This window comes from Oxyura jamaicensis, chromosome 11, assembly GCF_011077185.1.
Source record: "Oxyura jamaicensis isolate SHBP4307 breed ruddy duck chromosome 11, BPBGC_Ojam_1.0, whole genome shotgun sequence".
NCBI classification, from domain to species: Eukaryota; Metazoa; Chordata; class Aves; order Anseriformes; family Anatidae; genus Oxyura; species Oxyura jamaicensis.
The window spans coordinates 17,820,900-17,845,606 of record NC_048903.1 but is presented as its reverse complement, the minus strand read 5'-3'; the positions used below and the strand labels follow the sequence as shown (position 1 = coordinate 17,845,606).

General features: G+C 43.3%; 1 protein-coding gene across 1 annotated transcript in view; it reads right to left on the bottom strand.

The window, feature by feature from the left end:
* Nucleotides 1-19,734, bottom strand: part of USP10 (ubiquitin specific peptidase 10) — a 49,941-nt gene extending 30,207 nt beyond the window's left edge. The window contains exons 1-2 of the mRNA XM_035336507.1: nucleotides 19,567-19,734; nucleotides 1,989-2,057 (exon numbers count right to left, since the gene is read on the bottom strand). Coding sequence (XP_035192398.1) covers nucleotides 1,989-2,057; nucleotides 19,567-19,587 — 90 coding nt within the window. The 5' untranslated portion in view covers nucleotides 19,588-19,734. The remainder of the gene's footprint in view (nucleotides 1-1,988; nucleotides 2,058-19,566) is intronic.
* Nucleotides 19,735-24,707: the final 4,973 nt, after the last annotated feature.

The window sequence follows — 24,707 nt, the reverse complement described above, 5'->3', positions numbered from 1 at the left end:
CTTTCCAGGTTGAAAATCAGAATCCATTGGAAAAAAAAAATCCATTGGTGGAAAAAAGACTCAAAAATGTTAACAATCTATTATCTAAATTAACTTTGAACACAGGCAATATATATATTTTTTTACAGTTAAAATGAGAAAAAAAAATTACCCTAAAAATCCACAGTCAACAGCTTGTGGTAAAAGTAGTCATTTAGTATTTTTACAGTTCAAGGGGCTTAATAAAATACAAAGTGAAAAAGAAAATTAGGAAAGAGTAGTCCACCTAGTGGTCACCTACATATATATGGTTAATCAACAGCACGTGTAAAGTTGAGATTTCTGAGTTGACTTTTTTAATGCAGCTGGGTTATCTGAATCACCTCAGTCAACAGATGTCTGATAGAGTATGTTCAAAATGCCAAGTAAAAAAAGAGACATCCTAGACAAGGTTTAGTTTTAATTAGTCCCTTGCCTCTCAGTCTGTGTGTAAGTAAGGGGCTTCAGAAGGACACCAGCAGCAACAGATGCTGGGACTCACAGAACAGGCACTGCCCCGGCAGAATGTATGTCAAACACTGCTGTAGTTTTATAATCTAACTCTCCTCTTTCATTATCCAGATAATTAAAACATTGAACTGAACCAGATCAAGGACAAATGTAAGGAAAAGCATTCACCCTTTTTTGATTTTGACAGCTAACCAGCAAGTGGTACTCTTGAGACAGTTACTTGAACCAGCCTTGCATCATTTTACGTTACAGGTCTACGTTTCTTCAACGTGCTTTGTGAGAATAGCTTTAAAGAAGTCAAAATACGACATTTTCTTCTTCCACAATGCGAGTGTTAGAATAGCTGCTGTAGGACATTACAGTGACGTGAAGTAGGACACAAGCTTCATGCTACTGTTACTGTATTTAATAGTGGAATAACAGTCATAAAACCAGAAGAAGCGTATTTTACATGAAGATCCATTCTGCACTGCTTCCCATTTCCCAGAGAAAGCACAAAGCAGAAGCTAACTTTTTACTTCTGACCCACCCCCGAATCCCCTTCATACACTTTTATTGTTGCTAGAGGTGCACTACTCTAGTTATACCAGAAAAATTATGTTACAGGAAACTAAGTGACATTCACAACACTCATCGGATTTGTAAAACGTGACAAAAGATTACGCCTAGCTACAGCTGAAGTGTTCGCTTCCTTTATGCTGAGGGAGGAGGATTGAACCAGGACGGAAATGTTTGGAGGAAAAACATGGAACTTGACCTAAAGGAAAAAATATTTTCAAGTCTAGAGATTAGGACAATGGACATAATTCAATACTTTTCCCTGTATAGCGAATGGTTTCTTGCTCTCTACCAAAAAACAGAGTAAGAATCTGCAACAGTATCTGTAGTACATTATACACTCAAATACACATTAGACAACTGTTTCCACTATGTCGTCCTCACTGTAATTGTAATTAGTTCATTATTGATCCACAGTTCAAATTAATTTCTCATTTCTCAGACCTCATGCACAGCCTTCCTTTTAAGTCTAGCTTTGATGGTTAGCAGCGTTCCACCTGTCAAAACATATTACAAAAACCTGTGCTTCAAAAGGCTCAAAAGATTTAAAAGCTCACCTTACAACCAAGAACACTGCTGAAAAAGTTCTCTATATCTACCTCTAACAAAAAAAAAGGCAAATCAAAGCTGAGGTAATAGGGCTGGATAACTCATTTTTCCACATCCTGTCACTACAATGTCAGCTATTCCAGCTCTGAAAGATGGCATGAAGAAGACAGAATAATTCATTTCTTATTTCTAAAAATGGATTTAATATCCAGCTACATGAGAAAAGACTCCTGTTGAGTATCTTCCATTTGTAAATTAGCAAGCTAAGAGCATAAGAAAAAAATACATTGCTATACTTCAAATAGAACATTTTACACATTTATTGTAACATACTACAATACATGTAGCTTTAAAATGTTATTTCTAAACAAAATCTTTAAAGTAGATCTTACCTCAACTGAGCATCGTGGAGTCACAAAGAACTGATTAAATTCATCAGGGCTGAACTCCCCAAAAATATACTACAAATAAAAGAGAAGGATCTTTGTTAAAGAAGGATTTGTATTCTATGCAATTAATAAATTCCTAGTAAAGTTTATAAAGATATTGGCAATCATAATGACCTGTTGTTGTGGTTTAACCCGACTGGCAGCTAAACACCACACAGCCGTTCGCTCACCCTCCCCCCTCCCTCTCTGGGATGGGGGAGAGAAACGGGAAAGTGAAGCCTGTGAGTTGAGATAAAGACAGTTTATTAAGATAGAAAATAATAATGATAATAATAATAATATGTACAAACAAGTGATGCACAATGCAATTGCTCACCACCCGCTGACCGATGCCCAGTCCAACCCCGAGCAGCCGGCCCCCCCAGCCCGGCTAGCCACCCCTATATATTGTTCAGCATGACGTCAGATGGTATGGAATACCCCTTTGGCCAGTTTGGGTCAGCTGTCCTGGGTTTGTCCCCTCCCAGCTTTTACTGCACCCCCAGCCTGCCCGCTGGCAGGACAGAGCGAGGAGCTGAAAAGTCCTTGGCTTAGTATAAGCAGTGCTCTGCAGCAATTAAAACATCAGCATGTTATCAGCACTCTTCTCATCCTAATCCAAAACATAGCACCCTACCAGCTACTAGGAGGAAAAATAACTGTCCTAACTGAAACCAGGACACCTGTGCGTTGGAAGCCAGAATCTCACCTCTTTGCATCCCAGTCCCCACTCTTCCTGTGTCATTAGCAAACTACATCAGTCTCTAAAACCCCATACCAAGGATTTCCTTAAAATTCCCAGGAGAGGTATCCACAGCATGAGCTCCAGCTCATCCCGTGACCAGTTCTAACCCAACAAATGTAGGGTGAGGCTTTGCATCAGTTCATACAAGCCCTACACATGATCTGTTACCTTCTAAAACGACACAAATATTTACACCTCACAACAGAAGAACCAGGGAACTGAAACTGCCTAGGTGCAGAAAAATACACGGTCTAAAAAAATCAATTTCATTACAGTTGCTCTGATGAATTTTGTTACCCTAATGCCTGAAGTTCTGCATAACCAACCTAAGATGAAATGCCTTTTCCCAACATCAATCCCTCCACTCTTAGATACTGTCCATATCATAATAACAAAGCACCTACCCAGACAGAAAAAAAAAAAAAAAATCACACTAAGATGATAGTTTGCATTTAGTTTACAGCAAATGAAACACTGGCAAGCAAAAGGCCTGTAATGCTGGCACTTCACAGCACTTGGAGTTTCTCTAAACCATCCTCATCAGTCGTATCTAGCTGAAGAGCATCTGAGCACTCAGGACAGCAATTTACCCATTAATCAACATGAACTTCCCTACAGTCGATGCATAACGTTTAGAAGACAAGAGGCATACACTAACACTTGATAAAACTTCTACAAGCTGTTTCAGACTCTCAGTTCCAAGGTTAATACCTTCTGATGTGTACCTGCCCAGAAATCAGACACACTGACTTATGATTCCTTCAAACGTGCCCTACACCACATCAATCTCTGCAACTCCACGCTGTTCACAATACCTCAATGTCCTGCTCACAGGTAATAAATTGGTTGGGACTTCACCACACAAGCTCCGAGGAAAAGGGGTTTCAGACCCAGACTGCTTACACCCAGCTTTGATGCAGCGAGCCTGACTTGCTCAGAGGTAACATTGCGCTGTGGCAATGCTTAGAACGGGGAGCAGGTGCAGCCTCACACGGAAATCATTTGTCTTAGGTCACCATTTAGTCCTCAGGCCTCTTCACAAAGTCTACAAGTCAAATATTAAGGTATGAAAAATTAAAATACTAAAAATTTGGATGAAAAGGTCATGTTGAGATGAGAAAGGATCTTATTTCCTTGCACATTAATTAAATCCATCTCCCACGTAAATTTCATACTAACTCCCTCCATGTTTTCACAGAATAACAAAGTGATATTACATAAATTAGTTTACCAAAAGGGATGCTAGTACTTTAGAAGCACTGGGTATTTGAATAGTAAAAGGCTACAATTCTAAGACTATAGAAAGGGGAGCAGTTAACAAAATACATGTACTTTACTACATCAACTGAAGCACGTATGGCAAAGCACAAACCCAAAATATTACAAGATACTATCAGTGAAAAGATAAAGCTTAATTACTCCAAGAACTTCACAAATTTCCTTTCAAAATAATTAAGCAAAAATACCGTTTAGCACTCAACTGCCTATTTCAAAAATTTATCTTGATCTGTATCTTCAGCTGCTGAACAAGAGCATCTGCTTGAAAAGCATGGTGAACAGTTAGTAGTCGATGATGTCAATGGCAACTCACAAAGCAGAGCACAAATAATGGTTGGAGGAGAGTCTAGTTTTCTGCCAACACCAGAGTTGGGAGAAAAATTGAGAGGACAGTTTTGAAAGTTTCCTAATGTAATGTTGCCCCTAGTCTTTTACAGATGCGTAATCCCTAAGAGGCTTAATTCAGAGTCAAATCTGATCTCCCCCTCCTTTGCATACTACCTCTGCAACCTACGTACAAGCTTTCTCTTCCAGCTCCCGGCAAGCAATCCTCCCTTCCGTTTTAGTGATCAGGTATTTTGCACTGCGTTTCTCCTGCTCGTCCAGTGAGCTTGATTTCTGCCATGGATAAAGAACAATGTGAAAACAGCCTTGTATTATAAATTTCAACTGTCTTCCACTTGTAGCTGTTTTAGAAAAACAAATGGAAAATAATAGTCTCTTCTGCAGGGGGCTGGAGAGGAGGAGACTTTGTGGAACTCTTGGGAGAAATAAATCCCTCTCTGCCACCTTCCCAGTTTCTCGTCAGTGTTTCCAAACCTCTCCTCAGGAATGGAAAAACAAAATAGCAATTCCTGAACACAGGGATGGATCCCTTCCAGTCTGGAATTCACAACCATAAACCAATTTGACTATCTGCCAGACACATACAATACGTTATTAAACGCTTCAAAACAAACAGTATTTTAGCTAACGTAAGTAATCGCATACCAGCACAGCGAAACGCCTTCCCTACAGTGCATGAGCAGAAATTGACGTTTTTGCCATTAATTCTAAGGTTATTAACCATATAAACAAGATAGCAGAAGGCATGATGGGAAATCTTTCAGACACTGACACAACTGGCACACAAGTGACAAAAATCAAAGCAGCATGAAATATACTTTCTGCAAATCTGAAATGGCACCTCTTCCACATGAAGCTGCTAACAGCATGGGTGCTCCAGATTTTAATGAAAACTTCTATTATCAGTACTTCAGATTTATTTGCTTTATTTCCACCTATCCACCTATTTGCAATTACAGTTCTGGGATTGGTTTGAAACATTCTCATACAGCTTTGGATAGTGTCAAAAAATACTACTAAATTCCTGAAAAGGTTTCAAAGAACCAGGTACAACTGCACTCTGAACTCCTTCCTATCTGAGAAGGGGACATCAAAACCCCAGACCTCTGCTTCCTGCTTCAAGGACTTAAAATTGTGACAGACTACAATATCATACAAGTACTAGACAGATGTATTTTTTTCTTTTTAAAGATCCCATTTACATTATTTTTTTCCTATAAGTTAAGTGTATTGAATGAATGAGCCCACTGAAGCTGGTACAGCAGGACGGATTTCCAAAACGCACAGCAAGCCTGGCTTCACTGGTTTTTGCTTTCAGCCTGCCATGCTGTGAGGGATCACATTTCCTTTTGTCAAGTACCTGCCTCACAAAGTTCTCATGTTAAACACTTTTTTTAGAGCAACATCCCTAAAGCCCCTAATTGTCACTTGAAACACCACCAACTGACAAGAAAAACTCACTTTTTCAATTAATCTCTACAATTAGATTACAGTTGAACTAAATACATCTGTATTCTGGCAGATTTTATGCCATTTTGAACAAAAAAAGAAAGGCAAAGAATTACACAGCCTGACCTGCAAGCTCTCTCCACACCAACTTTTCTTGCTGTGCTCTCCTTAACCACTTACAAAACGAATGCAAATATTACCCCAGCACCTGGAATTAAACCTCCACTGTATTCCAGTCTTGCCACATGAACGCTCTCCGGAGGAGCACAAGGAGGAAGAGCACGTTACACGGCTGCTTGTCCTACAAAACTGGGTAGAAATAGCCCTGCTCATGCATCATCATCTCGGCATCACCTGTGCAACGAGAAAGCTAGGAAAATGAAGTGTCAGCTTTTGCTTTCAAGAAGCATTAATGTGGCTTTCATCTGATAACCAACAGCTTCAGATCTTCCAGTCAAATTAGTTTAAGTTGCAAATACTCCCACTTCAACGGCTTTTTCACAAAGGAGTTAAAAATACAGCTTTTTTTTTAATGGCAACAAGGAACGATTCAAGTGTATCTAAGCAGAAGGCCTGACAAGTAAAAACTAGTTCATGTATAAACTGACAAACTAGTTTATGTATACCATAAGCTGTACAATCTCGCTCATCGAGATGCTTCTAGAAAGCGTGGTTATTCCTGGAGCTACCAGAATGACCCAGAGCGGAGGAAGGAAGTGAACCATGTGGACAGGCGCAGCAGTGGAAAGCCACGTGTCCGAGGGCACGTGGGTTTTAGTAGTAGAGAAAATATTCTTACATTAGGCATCCCTGCAGGACATGAAGGGTCTCTCTCATCCTTTACTTCGCTTGCACTTTGTCAGGATTTGTCAATTCTTTTTTTCTTGAAGATGAAGGTAAAAACAACCTTCCTTCAGGTCCTCCCTCCTTTTGAAACGGAAATCCATTAAGTCCCAGTACATGGATTGTTACTTTATTTGATACAAGGCTTTCTGAACTTTCAAATCCCGTGAAACATAATGCTAAGATGCTCATAAAAGCAGACAAACTCCCACATCCAGAAGCTACAAAAACCACTGTCCGTCTTTATGGTGGTATTACAGCAGAAACAGAAATATTTTAGACAAACCAGCTTCTGAAAAGTGATATATCCTCTAAAAAGACTGCACAAAAATAGAAGACTTAATTTGAAATTATTTCTCTGTATTAACAAAAGAGGAAAGTCCATTTTTATCAACAAACACTACAGGAATAAAGTTCTACTTGAGGGTGGAGGGGCTGCACATTAAAGCTTGTAACAGTCGAAAACCCAACAAATTGTGAGCAAACTCTTTGCACCGCTTACAGGCCTCTCTCGCTCGCCTGCAGCCCGTAACCAGAACGCTAACAAATCTACACAGTGCCCAGAGGAAGATCAGAGCTAGGTAAATGTAGGTCAGCTAAACCCATGAGTCAGTGCAACTCTGCCTGCCTGCCATTTGAGCAATCGCAGGCTCAAAAAAAAAAAAAATCCAAGAGTATATGGCTGTACTTTCCCTTTTTTTCCAATTTGGGTTTCTGGGATATTATTATAGAATTTTTCCAGATGAATATTGTTAGGCATTTTGCACACATTTTACTTGAATTAATCTAGGGAGTATTTATTCCATTATTTATTAAAAAAAAAAAAAAAAAAAAAAAAAAAAAAAAGGGATGATAGTTTTTCAAAAGCTCATTTTTTGATCACAGGAAAAAACAGATCATTGACTGGTACAAAAGCACAATTGGTGAAATTTCACTTTCCTCCAGAGTTCATAAAGGGCTGGTTTAATGAACAAATGGCACCTACAACCTTATGCAATCACAGGGGCACAATTCTGAGTTTCTTGTGAAGATTTTAATTCACAAAAGCAGAGCCGGTTGTGCTCTTCCACAACAATTAGTTCTCATCAATTACCTAACATTTTAAATAAGACCAATGCACTGATCAATAATCAGACAAATGTGCCAAAACCCTAGCTCATTTCTTACACCAAAACAACTTCTGTTCATGTGCTCTCTTCTTTTTCTTACTAAAAATTAGGTACTTACTGGAGTTCTTCCATTTCAACCAAACAGAAGCTCCCACAAAGAGCAACTGGTCCAAGGAAGCTGCCCATGAAGTGGAGATTTTTCTTCTGTCCCACAAAAACGAGGCCCAAAACCAATGGCCACCATATTTTTTTAGGCAATGCTAGTGTAAAGAGGGGACGTTTCTGTTTTTGAAGAGGGTGACACACCTTTATCACTTTCACATGGTCGCAGAGCAATGGCCCAGTGGCAGGAGGATATAGCCATCATTTATATACTTTTTAATTCTGGGATGCATTCTGTGGGAGAACATCAGCTACTCTCACTTCACTCCCTTTCAAAGAGAAGAAAAGATCTTCCTAGGGCCCTCCCCGGGAGCCCAAGGTAAGCATGCTACACGAAGAGCAGTGGCAGGGAAGCACAGCACCTTTGGGACTCCAGCAGCAGGACCCAGTAAGAGCTCTCCAGCCTGCAGGAAGGTAGATAACTATTGAACTGCCAGAGCTGATCACATCCAAACTCTGGAGAGCAAAAGATAGTATTTCTGACACCCCTACACTAGCAGCTTTGTCAGTACAAGCCCACAGAACATCTGCCTGTGACCCACAGAAGTAGCTTTTTCCAATCTATTTTCTTGTGATCTCTTCAATCCTAACATGAGCCAAACACAAAAATTCTTTCCTATTGAATTCCCCAAGCAGGCAGTCATTGCAATTAGCAGGAGAAAAATAAATGCTTCCAAAGCGGGCAGGTAGGTCCTTACTCAGTTTTGAATTCAAGAGCAGTTGTTGGTAAAACATGAACGCTAAGCCTCCACTTTCACACATTTCAAAGAGTTTCAAAACAGCAGCTTTGAGCTGGTTGCTCACAATCAGCAGACATTTACTTCAGAGCTCTGCTTGCAGCAAACAAGTTACTGTATCCAGTCTGCAAATTCTGAGCTTTTCCTATAACGAGAAACAAAAAAATTAAGACCTGACTATTCTGATTTACTATAACACGATAAGCACTGAGGAGAGAGAAGTTGGAACATGAAGTTTTTCAACAACACAGCCACTCGAACGCTATTTTCTTATAGGTGGGGCAGACAAAACAATCTCTTACTAATTTTATCTAATACTTCCCAGCAGAAAAACCTCAGTGATAACCATTTCTCTCTGCCAGACTAAATCATTAGGGCTGCAACCTTTTGTGCCACATACCTACAGCAGAACAAGCTTCTAAGAACACAGCAGTAAAATTGGTTTTGCATCTGGAGAATGCTGTCTTGGCCACGTTAAATAGCAAATTGTCTTTGAACAACTCACAGAAGTCCACCCAAATTCCAGACATACGATATAAACTGGCACGTTCCTGAAGTTTACAGAACTTTATTTAGCAGCTGAGATTTGGAAGGATTGTTTTCAACAAGCTTCCTTCCATTCCTCCAGGTGGAAGGACAGCACATATGCCACCCTGCCTAGCATCCAGGAGTTCCTGGTATCGAGGAGCCTGCACAGGATGCTCTGGGTTAGCAGAACCCAGCCAGCCTTTCCCCAGAGTGGCTGCCGGCCAGGGAGCTTCAGAGGTGCTTGGCAGAAGAAATCCATCCTTCTTCTGTGCTAACTTTACCTCCATTTACCTCATGGGCAACTTTTATCCTTCAAATCGATGATTTAAAAAAAAAAAAATCAAAACCAATGCATCTAGATGTTATCGAAGTTATTAAAGAACAAAAAAGAGAGGTAGAGTTATAGGAAGAAAATCTCCAGCACGGCCCTGAGCTTTAAGAAATCAAACAAGTTTGAATATAAGCACATTTTAAAGTGGTTTAAGGAGATTACAACTGGCTTGATGAGGCCAAAGATGAGGAAGCAAGCGTTAAATGAACAGAAGACATGGGACCAGATGTTATTGGTGGGGACAGCACGGTTAAAAAAAAAAAAAAGGAAAAAAAGAAATTGAAAGAAATTCATCTGTGCCTGCCAGACCCTTCTCCATTCCAAACACTGAATTCTCACCCAAAATTCTGGAATCACGTCATTCTTCTACTGTTGTCAGAAGCCTCTCTAATCCAGCTACAGCAGTGTTTATCTTGAATCCTTTTAATAACGTTCCTTCTATTATGAACTGCTCCATGAGCTTAAATAGCAGCTGTAGGTAAAGGTGCTCACCTCGCAGATGCTACAGGTAAGGCTCCAAACAGCACCCTGGTATTTAAGACACGGAAAACACACCAAAAAGTTATACTTCTAAGGTCAAGTACTCAATGCAAAGCTGTGCAAAAATTAAAACGGCTTGTATCTTCACTTGACTCTGCTCACCCAGTTGCATATATTCCATATTTTTTGCTTATTTCCACTGCTGACACCTTCCCAGAGGACTAATGCCTCACAGAATCAACGCAGTCCAGGAGATGTCCCAGGAGATGCCATGCTGGGCAGTAAGGGGACTGCTGCTCTTTCAGTTTGTCAAGAGAGCTAAAAGAGGAATTTGGAAATAAAGAAAAAGTGGGAAAAGAATAGATAGCTTGTGCTTAACTGTAGTTGTAGAAAACTAAAATCCATCTGTAACAGCACCACAGCTGAACGAGTCACCCACACAGCGCTTTTCACAAGCAATTACTCAAGGCAGGATTTAAGATGGCTAAGATTAGGCGAGGTAAAAATTAGCTGTCTGGACTCCAACCTGACAGGAGGGCAGATTAGCTCCCTCGGAAGGCAGTCGAGCCCAGCCACCAGCTGCACACCTCTCCTGAAGGCCCAGCTCAGCATCCCGGCCCCACATTTCAGAAGTGCTCAGCACTCACAGCTTCAGCTGGGTGAGCCTTAACCTAAGCAGTTTAATATTAATCTACATGCAGAGCAAAGTCCTATCAAAACCACAACTGCATTGTCTTTTTTTTTATTATTATTATTCTTGGTGGCCAAAGCTAATGATACCAACTAACGTGGCACAGTACCGTGCATTTAACAGTGACAGTAAGACAAAAGGCTGCCTGACCGTTAAACCAGGAGCCGTCTGCTTCATAAAGCATGGCCACAGCTTCTCCTCTCCTCCAGCTGGACGCACAGTCCCACCTTTTCTCCTGTGCCAGTGCTGGCACACACTGAACAGATCAGCAAGATGATTACACTCAAACAGAGAAAACTATCCATGGTTTTTCTTTGCACTGGGGTTGGGGAACCCAGGGGAGGATCCAGTATCAAGCAAAAGGCGCAAGTGGTAAGGAGCAAGGAGCAGGGAGACTCTTCTTTCTGCAGAGCTGCGACCTGCCCAAAGTGGGTTAAAATCTCAGCCAAAAATGAAACAATCTGGGGAAAAAAAAAAATCATGATTTGACTCAAGGGGGGTCACAAAAATGAAACAATTACAACCACATTAATAACGCCAACCCTCCAATCCTGCTGAAGTTTGACAGCAATTCTACAGAGGTTCTTTCCATTTTCTCTCGGCAGGACCTCCAGCCCCTTGTGCTACTTCAGCAGGTGACAAATGCACATGCCATCCACCCCCCTGGCAGACAGAGGCTGAGGACACCATTTATCATGTTGACTCCCAGTCCAGACGCAGCCATCCACCTCCTCTGCCATCCTGACACATGGTAGGGAAGTGGCAGCAGAAACGTGGCACTGCCCGTGGCAGCAGTTTTCTATTTTGCACTGCTAAAGTGCAAAATAGTTAAAATGAAAACTGGGACACCACACATACGCCACTTCTGCCACCTCCTCCGAGGATGGTTTTAGAGCCTAAGTAGCTGCAACACAACTTTATATAGCTACAGGATAGCTGTTAGAATGCATTCACAGATTTGTACACCGCCGCAACTAAATCCCAGACAGTCAGCGCATTAAACACCCGTATTTTTAAACGGCAGCCTTAAAAAACGGGTATGAATACGGCAGTAGGTTCACTGTATGATAATGCTGTTGATTTTCAAGCCATTTTTAGGTACCTCATTTCAAAAGAGCAACACTGCCTGTGATGCTACTTCACATCTTCCCTCATACGAGATCCCCTGCCAGCTTTTTTCTGCACAAACGAGTGCAGAGAATGCAAAACAGAGCGCCCAAGGTACTTCCAATGCTTTTGCAAAATTGGTGAGACAATTTTGGTATCTTGCTTCCCGGGGAAGAGAACCTAGACTAGAACGACTACTGCGTAAGCGAAGACCCTGGGAGATCAGAGCACACCTCCTGTACTGGCAGAGTCCCCGCGTCGCTGTGCAGGACTGGGAGCAGTGGGGGCACCTCATGTGTGTGCCACCAAAATGCCATCTGATCTGCAAGGCTGGCACCGCTGGGCTGGGAGCAAACCCTCGCGTCTCAGCCCGCACACTGTGAATTCATAGCACTTTCTGCTCTCAAACACCACCGATTTAGGAAGTTTTTGAAATAATATGCTTCTAACCTAAGCGTACAATGACTCCTTTGGTCCCAAATCCAGGAAAACAGATTCTTGAAAAATCAGTAAAACAGCTGGTGAATACAATCAGTCACTCACGCTATTGTCTGAAATGGCTGTTTTGCAAATAACAGTCAGAAAACACAAACTAAGTTTCCAAGTACTGACACTGCTATTATCAAGTATTGCAACTTTTGGCTTCTCAGTAAGCAGACCAGATGTGGCAGCCTTCTACTCGGGGCCAGCCATCAAAGATAATCGAATCAGCCGTTGTTCACTAATTGCAGGCATTTTTTAAATGCTGTCGTAAAATAAATTTGAAGCACAAACACCAATAAAAAAAAAGGTACACGAAGCAAACTGCTATAAAACACCACAGCTCTTAGCTAAACCTGAAGATTTAAAGCTGTAGAAAGTGTAAGAGTTCAGACTAACTGTGAAGTCGTGCTACCGCGGAAATGTCGCACCGTCACACTGCACATAGCTCAGCACACGGCCAGGAGCCATCGTGGCAGCAAGAGATCCCCCGCCAGGGCAATTTCTCATCCCGGGACCAACCATCGCTGGCAGCACCACAATGAAAGAAAAAAATGGTGCACAACTGGCCTCATCCTTCCAGGAGTAAATGCTGAGGAAAACGCTGGAAGAGCTCTATTTTAAGGATGCAGTGACAGCAAAGTAGAATCGGTAATGGCCTTCCCATGACTATGGTTAGCACTGAGCGTATACAAGCATGTTGCTTTTATCCTCTCCATTAAGGCAAGGGACTGTGGCAACACCTGAAACGCCCCTTTTGCCATGCACCACCACAAGTGACCACCACAACCCAGCGCTGCGCCAGGACAGAGGTAAAGTGACAGAGCCCAAGAACAAAAACTTGTTGGTGTGAGCACTCTCAGCAGCTTTACTTGGCCTGCTCTGAAAGCTGACTGCTCTTCTTTCACACTTTTATGATTCTGCTGTGCTTACAGTTTTTGTCGCTTGCAATTCCAGGATGGTAATTTTATGTATTTCATCCTTGCTTGCCATGAGAGCACATTAACTGCACAAACACTTCTATAAATGCTTTGTTGTTGTCCCAAGTTTCGTTAAGGAGCTTTCACTATCTGTAATTCACAGAAGTTTAACTTGTGAAGGGGCAACAGCCCAGGATCACAGCTTTTAGCTGAGAAGTAAATGAGTATTGAGACTTGCCTAAGTAAGTTGTCTTTGACTTTCTTCCAGTTTTACAACAATTAACTACAGTGCTCCCCAGAACTTTCCAAACAGTGGCAGCTTTAGTTTTCTATCCTGAAGGCAGTGAAGGAACAGCGAGGTTTTCCATGTTTTATGGACATTTATAGCATCACTTCTTTCTTTCTTTGGTAACAACCAGCTATTATTAGAGGCCGTATGATTTAATGGATAGACCAAGGTTGACTGGAACTCAATAGATCGGGATTCTTCTTGCAGTTCAGCTGGAACTTCTGCTGACTGCGACTCTCTCTCTCTCTGCTTTATTTCCCTCTCCTTTTATCACACCTATTCATAAAACTGAGACCACCACCGCACATCATGCACAGGTAGAGCATCAATTTTAAGCAAATCCCCTCCCAAGTAGCATGATCCAAAATATTCTGGGTGTGATTAATCTAATTGCCAGACTCTCTTGTCATCCAGTACGTGGCGATCTGGTCTGCAGTTCAGGACTCCTTGCTTGTAAATCAGGTGATCTTAAACCAACCTCAACCACATGCGTTTTTGTGACACAGTCTGAAGAGCGAGCTGTGTACCAGTTCCCACTGAGATATGTATGTGCATATGGCCACGCTGTTAGGCACCCGTGAAAGCAGCAGCATTACCTTGCCGCTGTAAGGATCGCTCTGGGGAACACGTTGCTACACTACCTCCAAAGGAATCCCACCCCAACGAGACAAAACATTTTCATGACAAAAGCCCTGACTTCTTTGCATGAAGGATATACGATTCCTGTATTTTAAATTACACTTGTAAATCCGTCGCCAGCCTGCAAAATTCATGGGGAAAAATGAGGCAGGAAGCCTGTGAGTCACTCCAGCAGGCTCTGAACGTATGAAAAAACATGCCTACTGCACTGAGGGAATACAACACGGCTATTTCTGCTCGTATGCTCAGCTTCATTCAAACAAAGAAAGAAATGTCTTCCATATACACAATTCTTGCAAGAAAATCTACTTTATGTTTTTTCATAAATGCATCTTTTCACGCAACCTGAAACAAGATGTTTCTTCTTCCAGATAGGGCATTTTTCTCTTCCAGCTCAAAGCTGAACCCCAATTCCTTTATCAAAGTGAAACAGTTAAAGAAGGGGTTTTCCAGTTCGTTCAGGGGAAGCTGATCCACATCCCTTTCTTTCCAAACTTAATTCCAAGACAAACAACACCTAATACTTCTTTTAAAACTTTCATAGACCATGCAAATCCACATACAATGCTATAAACAGCAAAATTCCCCGAAGCACCTTTGTACATTTTTCATTTGTACTGCGCTTTTGTGACCATCGTAGGACTGCAAAGAACGCCTTTCTTAAGATTGTGTTAAACTTTTTTTAATACTTTTCCATAGGATATATGCTTTAAATTAGCCTTACACAATTACTTTGTCAGGGCTACTGTGATTTAAACTGCCTCCTGCCTCGCTATAGGTGAAAAAACAGCCCTTGCAATGTGCACTGCAGATTAATAGATCTTACACAAACAAAGAGGAAAAGTTCTTAAATGTATTTAAAATATCAAGAACATCTGCAATTAAATTAGGTATTAGCGAGTCAAATACAAAATGAAAAAGACTAATGTACTTCAAAGTTTTACTCTATTAGCGTGTTAATGAATATATTACCATGAGCTCTGATCTAGCAAAATCCTTGAAGTGTTTTCAAACTAATCCACACGGCACCATTATTGGGAATAACGCTTAAAATACGTAGTAATAAACCCATACATTACAATTTCATGAAATAAAAATAGGGTTTAGAAACCCAATTTTAAAATATTAGCTTCTTCATGATGGTGTTTGTGCATATGTACATGTGTACACACACACAAGCTATTTTTCACCATGAAGCATAACCCTTTGTCCCATAATCCTGAGTTGTATGTTTAATGACCACACATAAAACATTTCCATCAAAAAGAAAAACCGCAGTTCTAGCATGTTTAATTCTTTGGAAATGAACATCTACATTGCTGAAACGGCATTAGAGTGACAAATGACTGTAATCCAGTGGCCCAAGACCAGCAAGTTCTATTCCAGGGGCTTTGCCTGTTTTGTACGACACAGCATGTTGCACATATATCACCCAACAAGAAACCAGACAGCTTAGTTTACCTATAAGCAAAACCCCACTTAACTTTACAGCTATTTTAACAGCTACACAAATGGAAAAAGCAGTGTGTCTATGCGACTGCCTACAAAAATTGGATTTATTAATAGGTAAATGGCAGGATCCATTCTAAAATGCCTCTGAATCAGTGCTGTACTCTGAAATTCACAGAATAAACAGGAGTGATTCACAAGAAGTGTGGTTTTCATTCTATTATTTGCATGCTGCCACACAGCTCCAAATTTAAGTTGTATGTCAGTTTTCCCAGACTTCCTTTTTTAAGCTAACCAGCCCACACTCACGCACTGCACTGCAGGGATTCACCATTCACGTTTTGCAGAGACAAATGATACCTTCTGGCTACCTAAGCTCGCAGCTTCAGTTGCAGCCTGAATTCCCCAGACCTGGACGCCGAGGAAAGCTGCTGGCTGCAGCAGCAATGGCTCCAGTGCAAGGAGAGAAGCAACCAGTTCTCAGCAAGGAAAGAGGAGCTCTAAAAACAGGCAGACATGAATCCAGACTCTTTACCCCCTTAAAACATGGAAAAGCAGCTGAGTGCAAGAGCAGCAGCAGCAGGATGATGATTGCACCTCTCTCTCAATCCATCCACTTGCAGCACTGGCCCAAGGCCACTTTTTGTGCTCGGAGTGCTCCCCAAACCCAGAGCTTTCCATTCGTTTCAAGATCCCGACAGAAGGAACCTATGCTGCCCTCTCTTCACACCCTTCTGTCTGTAAGGGCACCACAGCGTTAGACACATCTGCGCGGATACAAGCAAGCTAGCACAAGAAACCCCTCCAGCTGTGTAACAACCCTTTTTTTTTTAAAGGATTATTTTTGAGACAGATCAATTTCCTAATCAAAGTCACTACTCACAAACTCCAGGCAGCACACTGCCAAGACAGCACAAGGCACGTGCCTATAGATTTTCTTTTACCCCTCCAGAGTCGGCGCTGGCTTTAGGGAGCGGCAAAGCCTCCGGCCACGAGGGAGCACCGCTGCAAGGAGCCGTAAAAGCTGTGGTCTGCAGCACAGTACTTCAGGCAGCCGGGCTGCATGCCATGCTCCGACTTCCAGTTCTTCTGGTTGTCAGGCCAGACTCAGGCTTGGGTGAGGATGAGCAGCTCAGCAGCTTGTTCAGCTCCTTCTGAACACAAACTCTACTGGTTTTCACTTCAGCTGGCGTTGGGGTAATACGGTACTTTTAAAATGGCACCAAGTTAATTTGACACTGCACTAATGGTGAAAGAACAAAACAAGCATAAATGATTCATTCCGCTACGGTATCCTTTCTTCTACTCACCTTGTTTTCACAAGATTTGTACTAGAAATGTTTGTATTAATTCACCCTATCAAAACGATAGGAAAGCAGTTAAAACAACTCCGCATGCAGTTCCTACAGAGCACTATTTTTCTCAATCAGGGAAACAGTTGTTAATTATTTTTCTTTAAAAAGAAAAATTTAGATGTCCCTGTTGGGAAATGGTTCCCACTACATCCAGCATTAACTCAGCTCTCCCTCTGTGGTGTCACACAGAACCAGGAGTGACACAACAGGTTTACTTCTAGCTTGCCTTCAGAATTTTGAATACACTCAGAACACACCCAGAAAACTGACAGCAACACTTTAATATCTCATTAAATGATTATGAAATAAACGACAGGGACTACGGAGGTATGAATGAATGACCAGCATTATCCGAACTGCGTTACCATCTACTCGTACGCTTGCTGACCAGCCGGCCAACCAAAATTAATCCCCCCTTTGAAAATACACGGTATGGTCATGTTCCACGACTCATTCATTGCAACACACAAACCGACCGATGAAGTAGTTCTGCACGCTGCTTCATGAATCCATTAGCCAGCAGAAATCTGACGATGCATTTCAACTCTTCAGAAGAGCACAGTTTCCTAGAAGACTTTCTCCCATGGGACAAAAAATGGCTGTTATCAAATCACAGCCATACAGCAAACCTCTGTGTTCTGCCTAGAAGCCAGCACTGTGACAAACATAATGACGTTAGTTACTCTTGAGCTCCGAATCTACAACTTTATCAGAACACTTTAAGTTTTTCTACTGATCTTCAATACTACCATCCTAAAATAAAAAGGAAAATTACATCCCTGAACTTATCTTCAGGTTCTCCATCTAGAAGAGTCCAAAATATTGTTACCTTAATTCAGCAGTACAGCGCTTCATTACTCTAGGATATGATTTCATATGAGTCCCAGAAAGTACTTAAATAAATCATTTGAATTAGGAAAAAGATAATGAAACAAACAAAAAAATATGCTGTGCTCAGTGACATGAACAAAACATTAACTGTACGATATCTTACAGATTCATTTCCTGAATTATATATAAATTGAAGCAGCAATCCTCACAAGACATAACCATCTATCTTTAGCTATGGTTTGATTTAGAAGAGTACATAGAGCAAGTTACAACTAAAGATGAATGTACAGCCTACTTTTAATTACAGCTTTGCAGTGCTTCACCATAAACTAGATCATCAGCTGAACTTTTTCATTCCAAGGTACAGCAACTTAATTAAGTACGGACACAAAAATTGGCTTTATTCTTCTAAATCAAGGAAAAAGCTGCAATGAAAAACTCAGCCTTATCAAACTGACTACATGTGCTGCTGCCCAGTACTAAAGCGAGGGGAAAGAAGAGAGTCAAAGAGCTTCTGTTTTGGACACTACATCTTTTTGATATATACCACGTTTCTATACATCATTAATTAGAGCAGTTGATGTGCAAAACTGAGCTTCCTCCACTTTGAAAGAAAAATTAAAGGATACAAAACATTGTAATCCCAGGCTACCTAACTAAATTTGAAACAAACTCCAGCAATACAACTGCACCGTGAACATCCACATGAACAAAACCAGGTCCCTCTCTCCCTCAAGCACAAATAAATCCCACTGGACAAGAAATTTCAGGTCAGTTTTCATCAATCACTAACTTTTCTTTAAGGAAAAATCATAGCACCACTAACACGCACCTTTATTACGTGCGTGCCTTAATCACCCTTCAGAAGAATTACAGAGTACAGGACAGCACATCACCTTGTTTGAAACAAATTTCTTTTTTTTCCCCACCAGAAAGTACATGATTTGTTAGCAGAACTATTTTTAACGGCAACTTTCCTAAACTTTATTATTTACTAAAACCAAAGTTGCATCAAGTCTTGCAAACGCACGCCACAGATCGTGCCTAACCTTTTCGCTACAAAGCGTTTTGGGAGGGGAAAAAAAAAAAAAAAAAAAAAAAAAAAAAAGAAGAACAAAACCCTTACAAAGGCCACTCTGAACTTAACCCATTGAGGCACCGCCGTGCCTCGAGCACACGGGGCTGGGGCTGGGAATGGGGCCGGGGCCGGGAATGGGGCCGAGGCCGGGGCCGGCCGCTCCCCGCCCAGCTGGGGCTGGGGTTGGGGCCTCTGTGCCCGCGTCCCCATGCCTCGATCTTGCGACACCCGGCCCTTTGCACCCCGATGGGCGCAGCCTGACCGAGTGCCGTGCTGGGGGGGGCGGGGGAGGGGAATTCCTTCACGGCCCCCTTCACCGCCCCCTTCCCTTCCCATCCCACCCCAGCTCCCGGCGCCCCCCTCCCCAAACCCCCCACCCCAAATCCCGCCCCAAACCCCTTCCAGCCCTCCGCTGGCTCCTGGAGGGGCCCGGCAACCTCTCCAACCCCCCCGGGGGCTCCCTCCGGCCTCCCCCTCCTCCCCTTCCCCCTCAGGGCCCCCCGGAGCCCCCCCCCTCAGCGGGGCCGGGCGGCGGCGGGACCCCCCCGCAGCGCCCCCGCCAAGCTGCACAATCACCGCGGGCCTACTCCCGGCCGCCACGCTCCCCGCTCACGGGGCCCGACCGCTCCCTTTACGGAGAGCCAGAAGAAGGGGGAGACCTCCTCGGCCTGCCCCCGGGGGCCGCGCTCGCCTCACCTGGGCGCTGTTGAGCGCCATGGCGCCCCCGGGGAGCTCGGCGTCCGCCGTGCGCCTCACGCCGCTGCCCCCGCCGCCGCCATCTTCTCGCTCCGCACGCAGCGGGCGGGCGGGCGGCGCGCACTGCGCACGCGCGGCGGCTCCTGTGGCGGGGCGGGAGTGGGGAGGGGGGGGCGGCGGCGCCTCTGCGCCTGCGGAGGGAGGGGGCGGCGCTGAGGGGAGGGAGGGAGGGAATGGCGGTGGGGGGCTCACGTAGGAGTTTGGGGGATATAGGGGGGAAGGAAGGCGCCTGATGGTCTTTTTGTGGGTAGGGGGATGGGGGGAGGCAGGCTGAGGCGGTGGGGGGATACTGGAAAGGTTTGCGTCCTGCCCTCGGGTGTTGTGGGGGCAGCCATGAGGCGAGTGGCCATGAGGAGAGCAGCCACGAGGGGTGAGCCCTCGTGGGCACCCCTCAGCTCGTCCCTGTGTGGGAAGGAGCCAACATCCATCCCCGCTGAGTGACCCAAGGGAGGCAGCAGGGCCCTCTGTCACCCTGGTGCTGAAAGATCTGGGGGATGTGAGCTGCCAGGCTGCCCCGCACGGGACCTGGTTTAGTGGGTGACGTTGGTAGCAGGGGGATGGTTGGAGCAGGTGATCTTGGAGGTCTTTTCCAACCCTAATGATTCTATGATTCTACAGTTCTACGATCTGTAACATGCTGGGGTTTGTGTCAAAGGCCACCTGCCCGACATCACCCCGGCAGGTAGGTTGGAGGCAGCCACCACCCGAAGATTCAAGGGCCAAGGGATTTGACAGCGAAAAATCCCAAGTAGCGAGAAGGGAAATGAGGGCAGCACGTGTTTGGAGAAAGAAAGTAAAAATAAGTGACTAAGCCAATCTCATGATTTTGGGAGGGCTGAGTCATGAGTGGATGCTGAACCCCCCGGGCGAGAGTCCATCCAATTAATCACTGATATACTCCGTAATTTTTTCCTTAAATTTTAGAATCCTGCAGAAGTCCACTTCAGTTGGGGAGGAAGTGTTAGGAAGAAATTTAGCATGCCTAAAAGTTGAAGAGAAGAAAAGGGCGTAACTTGGTGAGGTTGGCCGCTCAAAGAGGAGGTTCGCTGGAAACACAGAGACTTCACCCACCTCGTTATTGAATAAGGACATTTGCCTTTCATTTTAGGAACTGCAACACTTCATCTGTGCTCATGACAGCAACGTGAGGAGCAGTAAATGATTTTCTGTATCGGCTTCTGGCCTTTTAGTTGACACACCCTGCTGCCACTCCCTGTCTTTTGTTTCTAGCAAGTGTTGCTCTTCTGTCCTAAGGCAGAGAACCAGCAGTGAAAATGGCTGTTTAATATTAAAATAGAAAAACAAAAAAGGGAGAGAAATGTATAAGGTTTTTGCATATAGCATTTCAAATATCTGAAACCCTCTCTCCCTTCTGGAGTCTAATTTACAAGGTAAATAATGGAGTGAAAACCCTTAAGCAGCTCATCCAGCTGAAGGCAAAATTTCCCTCTGCCCACAACGCTGCTTAAGTAAACCGACTTTTTGCTGGAAAGGTTGCCCCTTCAAATAGCTGAAAATACAAACGTGCACAGAGCTTCCCATCTGGAAACCAGTCACTTCACATAAGTATTGCTGAAAGCCATAGCTGATGATGGAAACCGACCCGTTGGCAGAAAGGATGTTGCCGTCTCACACTTCAGCAACATCTAAAACACCTTCAGTTTTATCCTGTCTTAGGAGAGTTTCATCGTGAAGACTGTTACAATTTTACCACGATGTTTTGTAATAACCTAAGTTTTGTAAGTTTTATTGTAATAGCATTCTTTGAAAAAAAACTTCTACCTGCAGAAAGTTTCGTCCTCAGTTCTGCATTATCATTTCTGCCATTTTTAGTGATCTGTTACTGCATTACTAGTTACTGCGTTGCACTAAACATTTTTTTTTCTATCCTTTATGATGGTGGCCATGAACAAACTTGTCATCTTTCCGACAAAAAAAAAATGGTCCTGTATCTTGCTTTTGTGTATCCATGTTCTGAAGATTCGCGGAGTAGTGTACCTAACAACATGGTACAGACAATTATTTTGTAAATTGATCAAGAACAAATGAAGGCTATGGCTGCGTAAATCAGAAAGAATTGTCTAACATTACCTAGAGAGCTGAATAAAGTACTCCAGGTCAGCTTCCTCCCACTAACTACTGGAATTGTTCTTACCCTACTGTAAATGCTTGGGAATGGCTTATTCTCCCATTCCTTACTCCCCATGACTTCATAGGATCAAAAGACCTGTGCACATGACAGTGCCCAGGAGGTGAAGGATTTGCACATCTGACTTCTCCACAGTGAAGCACCTGATGGGACCCGCACATCCATTCTTTCAGGGGCAGAATATCTTCCTGGAGTGCTGCACGAGCTCATTGATCGCTGTGGAAGGTTTACTGATGTCTACCTAAAGCTTAAAAAAAACCCTCAACACTATACAGGGTGTTGATGGGACTAAGACACAAAGTCTAAGGGACCATACGGGTACCAGCCTCGTGCCTATAGTGGCACAAAAATGGCATTGGGAAGGAAGCTCTTTCAGTTCCATCCATCCAGACGCACACCATAAAGCACTTAAAAGAAGCAGTTACGCATCTAAGACTTGCTTAGGTCCCTGTTGTGAAATCTCTCTGACAGCTGCTTGCACACCGGACAGTGTTCTGGATAGTTGCTCCTGGGGCTTTTCCCAAAGCCTCAGACTTCAGCACACCGTGAGTGCTGAAACCTGTGCTGAACGATCGTAAGCTCTGAACTTTCCATGACCTAAACTGCACAGGCCAGCACCAGGCAGCCTGGATTTACCAAAGGAAGTCAAAGTAGCAGCAGGAATGGTTGTACAGGTGGAGCAGCACAGGACACCGATAAGAGGTATTTTATTCCATTAACAAAATCCTGACTCCCTATTCCTAAACTTTCTGAAAAACTGGAAAAATACGTTTAATTTGTTGACGGAAGGAACTTCAGCATGAACTAGTTCAAGTTAGCCTGCAACAAATATCAAGCCTGGACAGGTCTCTAATAGATCATGTGGATGCTTGACTCCACATACTTTGCGTTTCAATTATCTACACAGACCCTTTGGCTGAATTACCTGTGCCTCTTCCAACCTTATCTCAAACACGAGCCTTCTCTCATGCAACTGTATGTTTCAGGGCTGCAATCTCAAAGAACCTGCAAGTCTCTCCCACCTTCCGTTCACATTCTGTTACTGTCACTGAACTAACTTGTCATGATAAAAACAAAGGTATACTGTGATATTTTTCCCCCAAAGCTATACAGAGCTCCAGAGCCCATGTGATGCTAAAAAAAATAAAAAAAAAAAAAAAAAGCATTTGGTATCAGCAAACCTGCTCCTGGCCTGTTTCTCTCTCACCAGTCAGGGAGTTGCCAGAAGGGAGAAGGAACCATAAGGAGCTGGAACTTGTGTACGCTCGAACTGGGATCACCACCCAGGCTGGAGACGCACCTGCACTGACCACCGGGTCCAAGGACAACCCAAAGCTGTAAGTTCATGAAGCCATAATCAGCTCTGAAACAAAATAATACACGAGATTTGTTGTGCCACCTCTTTTTCCATAGAAACTTACTGCTCGGATCTTTAGGACTTATCAGCAAGCTAAGAATCACAATTGGAAGCCAGATTTTTTTTCTGCAAGTTAAAGTGCTTCTCTGAAAGAATACTAAAAGCTAATTTCTTCCTCTAAATTCTCTAGAGGTGAGACCCTCCTTTGCTATCACTGAAGAATATTGAATCCTAAGGAGCACACAGAAACCACCAGTGCCTGGAAGAAAGCAGTCTGATCTCTTACAGAGAAAAGGCAGACACTCAGGCCCATTATTCTTAATTTAAGATTTCAACCTGAAAACAAAAATATTTCCTGCTTCTTTCTCAAGCCTTCAAAACAACCGCATCTCACGCTGTGGTGTAATTTTTCCTCGGGGCGTCTCAGGGGATCTGGGTTATCTAACTCTCGCGGTAGAGGCGCAGCTCCCCGACGTGCTGATGCCGAGGTGCACGCACGGTGCAAGTGTGGGACGAGAGGAGCTGAAGTTACCGGTAGCTGTGTCAGGTAAAACGAGCTTTCTGCAGAATTTGGCAGCAGGAGCCTTTTTGGAAATGAGGTAGAGCAGCAGTTATTTCTCCCCAGGGCAGGAAGAGAGCTGCGCTTCCTGACAAGAAGCAAAGCGTTGTACGGAGCGTGGGGATGAAGGCTGGGGAATGTACAGGTGCTGGGCTGACCCTGTAAGTGCAGAGAGCGGAGGGAGGCGCTTGCTCCCTGTTCCCTTCACCCCCATTGCACCCAGACTGGGCTGCGAGAATTGAAGCAGAAATCCCCTCACACATATCCTCCCTTTCCTTCTTGCTAAATTGCAGAGCCCCGATTTCATGAAGCCATTTTTCGGAGGTGGTTTTAAAGCACAATGTGCCACTGCCTAACACGCTGCTCCCCTGCGAGTGATGCTGAGCCACGGCCAGAGGCACCCAGATGGGGCTTTTGGCAGTGCTCGCTGCCCTGGGTCTCAGAGGTGCAAATGGCAATCATCTGTAGCTTAAATAATGGAAAGATGCTCACAGCAACAACAGGTACGATACCCTGGTGACCTCTGGTAATGTCAGAGATGTCACACACTCACATAGCCTTTGGTTTTGGAAGGACGATAAATGGACCGGGAAAAATGCAGCTTACTTTGATGAGAACTGAGGTTATATTTTGCCTATGCAATTAAGTTTCACGTTGTGAAGTCCTAACTGCGTTTACCTACTCCCCATTAAACGCTATCCTTGAAAGCACGGTTAACTGGGTTGGGTCTTTGGTCACAGCTGCAAAAAAAAATGTGAAATGTAATTTCTGAGTGTCTGGTTTGGAACATGATGCAGAAAAGGTGGATTAGCCAAACAATTTACGTCTGTACCTCCAATTGCTGTGTTTAGCTTCTGCCTGTTGTAATGTTTGTCATTATCAATGCTACCTAAAATAATTCTAAAATTACTTCTTTCCAATTTTTCAATAAGGAAGACATCAGTTAAATCAATACACAGATCAGGCAGGGATGAATACAATATTCTAAACTGGATTTATTTTTTCCAGGCATTAAT